A 6,714-nucleotide genomic window follows, 5' to 3' on the forward strand; every position below is an offset into this window, starting at 1 on the left:
GTTCAGTCTTTAAAAACATTTCCTTACATTCTCTTGTAATTCTATCTTCTTTGAATATCTATTGCCATAAAACTCTCTCCACTAATTCCAAAGACACTCATAACATAACATGTAGTTACAGATGAAGCCACTCCCTAGTCCTAACACAACCTACTTAAGCAGACTTAAATAAATCAAGCACTGTGCATATGAACATGTGGAAGGAGAATGAATGAATTTCCACCTGACAGTACTAACTGACAGCAGTAATAGTTCCTCGACAGTGATGAGGGAAATGACATGATACCAGACCGTGAAACATCCTTTAATATTTGTTCTATTGTCTTGACAGAGTGTCCAACATAATGTCAGTAAGAATTTTTGTGGTGGAGGTGTGCATTTCAAGTTTTCAAAGTAGAAACTCAACTTAAGTTCCAACTGCAACTTGAAGTGGCATTATTAACACCGTTTGTAAATCTTGTGGCAGTTCTGAGCAATACCACACAACATACCATGCAACACAAATTGTTAATGTGACAGATACACTTACGAAACACTTACATCAAGGTATTTAAACAAGGCAACAGAATCATTATATTTGGGCTTTGGTGGCTTGTTCCACATTGCTCTCTCTAGCTCTTCAACTTGTTCAAAATCAGTCCCAACTTCCATCATCATGTGTAGGGGTGATTTCATCCTCTTGAGAGGTATGCTAGAAAGAAAATTATTATTTATTCCATGTTATGTAAGAGCAATAATATTACTCTGTAATCTACTATGGAACAACTTACACATTTCTTAATTATGGTACTGAATTGTGGGGCTCTATGGCATGGCAGATCTACACCTGCATAGATTATTGGTATTGGGATACAGAAAAGAGCAATTAGATAAATGCATGGTCCAAGTACTAGTGAGTCCTGTTATGGATCCTTTGCCCAACATAAATATTTAACTATATATTCCTTATATTTGTATAAACTGTTTACATGTTTATGAACAGCAAAAACACAGTAAGTGAGGACAGTGACACATATAATTACAACACCAGAAGTATAGGTAACTACTTCAGGCTGAGGTCAAAATTAAAAATAACAGATGAAAGTCCTTGATGGCAGATATGGCTCACAAACTTGTGACATACCTTTGAAAATTGCAAAGTAAAGCTGTCCCACAGTGAGTTAAAAGCTTTCTTACTAAATAAGTGTTTGTATTCAATCAGTGAACTCTAAGCTCCAGGACTTCTGTTATCCCACTCCTACATGTTAGTATTATTTATGTTTATTTATTATTCAACTACGTATGCAAAAGTATCCCATATTGATGGCAGTCTCCAGGTCTTAGCTGAGAAGTGATTTTTGAAACCTCATTTAGATTTCAGTGTACAGCAGCTTGGTGTGAAGTTACAGCTTACAATCTGTACACTCTTTCTTACTCCCCCCCTAAATCAACCGGCTGTAAGTAAAACCTGTAGGCTAATTAAGGTAAATTGGTCTACAGGCAACATACCAACGGTATGCCAAGGGGTTGTAAAATATTACATGAATAAGTTATTGTACTGGGATTAATTAATTTAGGTACTTTTGAAAGATAAACATAGCACAAATTTACCTGTTATTTTCTGCGCTAAAGAGGAGAACCAAAACCAGAATAACGTAAATATATATTGACGATTATCTCACCTTAGCTGTTCGGTAAATCTACCGAACAACAACAGCATTCCCACAAGAGAATACAACACAACACATCGCACGAACACCATCCTCACGCCGGCTGAGCTTGTGGCTGACTGACTCCCTTTCCTTTTCCTCCTTAACTGAATCCAGAGACGCTATGAGTGCGTTGCTCAATGACTCTTTGTTGATACATAACGGGGATTCCCCTAAACTCCATTATATAATGTACGTACTAAACAGAGCACAGGAAACAAATCATTCAAACTACCCTACAACATCTACTATTATGGATAAATAACGTCTTTTATAAATGAATCAGTACAATTCTGGCTGAAATATGTTGCTTGGCATTTCTAGCGGTGCGATATGATGTGTCGATTCACAAAGTGTACAGTGATGAACGACTGTAAATGTATGAGATACAGGTCGATTCGAGGCCGATCCAAAACAGACGTCAACGGAATGGGACGAAACATCATAGTCACATGGTGGAGTGTTCACACTAGGCGGACCGTCAAAACGATGTCAGTTCAGTTAGGCCAGTAGCTTACGGTGGAGGAGTGATTACGAGATAACATTCGTGATAAAACGTCAGAATATAGTATCAGAATTAAGGGACTAACGACAATAAAATTTATTAATGGTCAAAGCAAACTTCGTCACAGACGTTCTTGATTAATTTTGTATGGGCTGCTGCCGAGTGAAACGACATTTAAAAACATCGACATTTATTTACTAGCGAAAATATATGTGGTACACTACACACAATTACATAAAACAATATTTACAAAGGAATACATGGAGAATGATAAACTTAGCTATTATCTTTTTTTTCCTATGTCACAAACAACGTTGGAAATAAGTACATTTTGTTCCTTCAGTAGATCTAAATATTATAAATAATTTATCACTTTTAAACATTTAGCATCTCTTATTGCACAACATCAAATATAAAAAAAATTTCAAGTCGTTATGAAACACTTGCAATAGGTTGCTAAAACACCGCAAAATAATAAAATAAAGACTAAGAGAACGCAAAACCACTACTACAGCAAGAGCGAGTGAGCCAAAATACGTTTACTTCCGATGTTAGCAGATTTTATTCTCGAGAGACTTTGTCTTTGATGTCCCCTTCCTTTGACACCCTGCGAGACTGCCGCTGTTATACATCCACTGGGAAATGTTTTAACAATCCGTTCGGTCCCTTTTCATCCCATTAAGTGTGAAGGTTGATTCACACTTAAAGGATCGGCACCGAATATGAAAACATCCCACAATGCATTTTAAATGGAGGCACTCTTAGATGACATCAATGGAACGTAATGGGACTGCACAGAAAGGAATGTCAAGGTCGAGGATTCTCAAGAAGAAAATTTAGCCATTTACATTCGTGTATGAAAAAGGCGTCATCGTCTGCAGTCATAGGAAGTCTACCTATTTCAGCTGTGCTCACTTATGTTATAGTAGTGGACATTGTGCCTTTGCGTCTTCTAAGTCTTTATTTTTACACTGTCCAGTCACGTTAATGTGACTACATCTCAAAGGCATGGATAATCACCTCCTGCAGCGAAAACGTGCAGAAAGGGAGTCAGTGACATTCTGAAAGGTATCGACAGGGGCGTGGAGCCACGGCGGTTCCGGGGCCTTGGCCAACTGTGCTAGGTTTCACACTTAATGAGCCATGGTGCAAGCAGCCTGAGTGAGCTGGTCACACAGATTCTCGATTGGGTGTAACCTAATAGGAGGGCGATTTGATGGCCAAAGGAGTATGGTAAACTCATCGTGGTGCTCTTCAAACCACGCAGGTACACTGAGAGCTGTGTGGCATGTTCCACTGTCCTGTTGGTAGATGTCACCTTGCAGAGAGAAAACAAACTGTATGAAGGGAAGGACATAGTCCCAGAGGATATATAAAAACTTCTGTTGATCCAGTGTGCCTTCCAGAATTCATGATTTCCCAGACCATAACGCTCCCTCCTCCAGCCTTCCAGTGGTTGTTGCTGGGCTGTACACACCGAAGATCATCTGTCAGATGGAGCATACAATGTGCTTCATTTGAAAAGGCCATCTGTCACCACTCGACAGACGTCCAGTTGCGATAGTGGCTTGCAAAGTCCAGCTTTCGTCACCGATGAGCAACAGTCAGCATAAGGGGAGTAACTTTCACTGAATGGTGGTTGTGGAGACACTGTTGGTAGCCCCTTGGTTCATCTGGCTGGTCAGTTCCTCATCAGCTGCATGTATATTCGCTCGTATACATCTCCACAGCAGTTGTTCATCCCTGTTATCTATGGCCCATGGTGCACCACAGTTGCCTCGAGGCCCATTTTGGATAGCGCTGTTTTGCCATGCACAGTATACTTTAACAACAGTGGCATGCAATCAGTTTACATATTCTGCCATTTCCGAAATGCTTCCACCCTTGGCCTAAAAGCGAATGATTATGATCTTTCTGATGGCAGATAAATGGCTCTGTTTCTGCATTACAACAATAACTGCACTGTTTTCCTGATCCTTCGGACACTTTTTACATCCTCTCCACTGCTAGTGCTGCAATCTGCCGTCTGCGAGTGGCTGTTACGTCGAACATAGGCAGTGGTCTACATCTACATCTATGTGATTACTCTGCTATTCACAAGTGCCGGGCAGAGGGTCCAATGAACCACCTTCAAGCTGTCTCTCTACCATTCCACTCTCGGACAGCACGCCAGAAAAACGAGCACTTAAATTTTTCTGTGCTAGCCCTGATTTCTCTTATTTTATCGTGAAGATCATTTCTCCCTATGTAGGTGGGTGCCAACAGAATGTTTTCGCAATCGGACGAGAAAACTGGTGATTGAAATTTCATGAGAAGATCCCGTCGCATCGAAAAATGCCTTTGTTCTAATGATTGCCACTCCAATTCATATATCATGTCTGTGACACTATCTCCCTTTATTTCGAGATAATGCAAAAAACGAGCTGCCCTTCTTTGTACTTTTTCAATGTCATCTGTCAGTCCCACCTGATGCGGATCCCACACCACACAGCAATACTTCAGAATAGGGCGGACAAGCGCGGTGCAAGCAGTCTCTTTAGTAGACCTGTTGCATCTTATAAGTGTTCTGCCAATGAATCGCAGTCTTTGGTTAGCTCTACCCACAATATTACCTATATGTTCGTTCCAATTTAGGTTATTTGTAATTGTAATCCCTAAGTATTTAGTTGAATTTACAGCCTTCAGATTTGTGTGACTCATCGCGTAATCGAAATTTAGCTGATTTCTTTTAGTACTCATGTGAATAACTTCGCACTTTTCCTTATTTAGGGTCAATTGCCACTTTTCGCACCATACAGATATCTTATCTAAATCATTTTGCAAGTCGTGTTGATCATCTGATGACTTTACAAGACGGTAAATGACAGCATCATCTGCAAACAATCTAAGACGGTTACTCAGATTGTCTCCTATGTCGTTAATATAGATGAGGAACAGTAGATTGCCTATAACACTTCTTTGGGGAACGCCGGACATTACATCTGTTTTACTCGATGACTTTCCATCTATTACTACTAACTGTGACCTTCCTGACACGAAATCACTCAGGCGATACTCCATAGGCATGCAGTTTGGTTAGAAGACGCCTGTGAGGAACGGTATCAAAAACCTGCTGGAAATCTAAAAATACGGAATCAGTTTGACATCCCTTGCCGATAGCACTTATTACTTCATGAATATAAAGAGCTAGTTGTGTTTCACAAGAACGATATTTTCTGAAACCGTGCTGACTATGTGTCAATAAATCATTTTCTTCGAGGTACTTCATTATGTTCGAATACAGTATATGTTCCAAAACCCTACTGCAAATCCACGTTAGTGATATAGGCCTGTAATTCAGCGGATTACTCCTACGTTCCTTTTTTGTATTGGTGTGACTTGAGCAATTTTCCAGTATATAGCTACAGATCTTTCTTTGAGCCACTGGTTGTATATAATTGCTAAATATGGAGCTATTTTATCAGCATACTCTGAGAGGAACCTGACTGGTATACAATCTGGACCGGAGGCCTTGCCTTTATTAAGTGATTTAAGCTGATTCGTTACTCCGAGGGTATCTACTTCTATGTTTCTCCACTTGGCAGTTGTTTCTGATTGGAATTCAGGAATATTTACTTTGTTTTCTTTGGTGAAGGAGTTTAGGAAATCCGTGTTTAAAAACTGCTTTAGTGGCACTGTCATCAGTGACTTCACCGTTATTACCGCTCAGTGAAGGTATTGATTGGGTCTTGCCACTGGCGTGCTTTATGTATGACCAGAATCTCTTTGGGTTTTCTGCCAGATTTCGAGACAGAATTTCGTTGTGGAAATTATTAAAAGCATCTCTCATTGAAGTACGCGCCATATTTCGAACTTCTGTAAAACTTTGCCAATCTTGCAGATTTAGCGTTCTTTTAAATTTGGCATGCTTTTTTAGTTATGTGACTGGACGGTGTATTATAGTGTCGACTTGAATATTTTTTACATTGTGTGTTGTTCCAGAAGAGAGCCCAGATGTCTGAAAATGATAAATTATTTATATTTTACAGCTACTTAACAGAGCTGAGCGCTATACAGTGTAGAAACAAGAACATAAATTGATAAAACTATTTTCATTAAAACATTTTTTAATTGAAAAAGTTACCTCTATTGATGGAGAGAAATACAGTTGTTTTGGATGTTATTTGTTACATAGACGAAGAAAACACAATGGATAAGGTAAACAGACTATATGTATTCCCTTGTAAATACTGTTTGAAGTGATTGTATGAGTTGCGTATATTTTCACTAGCAAATAAATGGTGATATTTTGAAATTTCATTTCACATCTACGCAGTTTACCATACAAAATTGCTCAAGAACATCCATTATGAAGTTGCTTTTGCCATCAATAAACTTTGTCTTTCTTAGGTCCTTAATTCTGTGTTATAACCTCACTTTCACTGTTGAGTAGTTGGCTATGAGATTGATCTTATAGTGATATTACATCTAATTTGAACACTCCACCATTGACATTTAAGTTGCCTGACGTTTAGTCTCATT

At 39.1% G+C, this 6,714-nt stretch overlaps 1 protein-coding gene across 1 annotated transcript in view; it reads right to left on the minus strand.

The window, feature by feature from the left end:
- LOC124555657 (lysosomal aspartic protease-like) overlaps positions 1-1,820 on the minus strand; it is a 48,172-nt gene extending 46,352 nt beyond the window's left edge. Inside the window, exons 1-2 of the mRNA XM_047129641.1 lie at positions 1,662-1,820; positions 541-691 (exon numbers count right to left, since the gene is read on the minus strand). Of these exons, the coding sequence (XP_046985597.1) occupies positions 541-691; positions 1,662-1,741 (231 nt within the window). The 5' untranslated portion in view covers positions 1,742-1,820. The remainder of the gene's footprint in view (positions 1-540; positions 692-1,661) is intronic.
- Between the last annotated feature and the right edge of the window lie 4,894 nt (positions 1,821-6,714).

The sequence above is a fragment of the Schistocerca americana genome, chromosome X (genome assembly GCF_021461395.2).
Source record: "Schistocerca americana isolate TAMUIC-IGC-003095 chromosome X, iqSchAmer2.1, whole genome shotgun sequence".
Classification (NCBI taxonomy): Eukaryota; Metazoa; Arthropoda; class Insecta; order Orthoptera; family Acrididae; genus Schistocerca; species Schistocerca americana.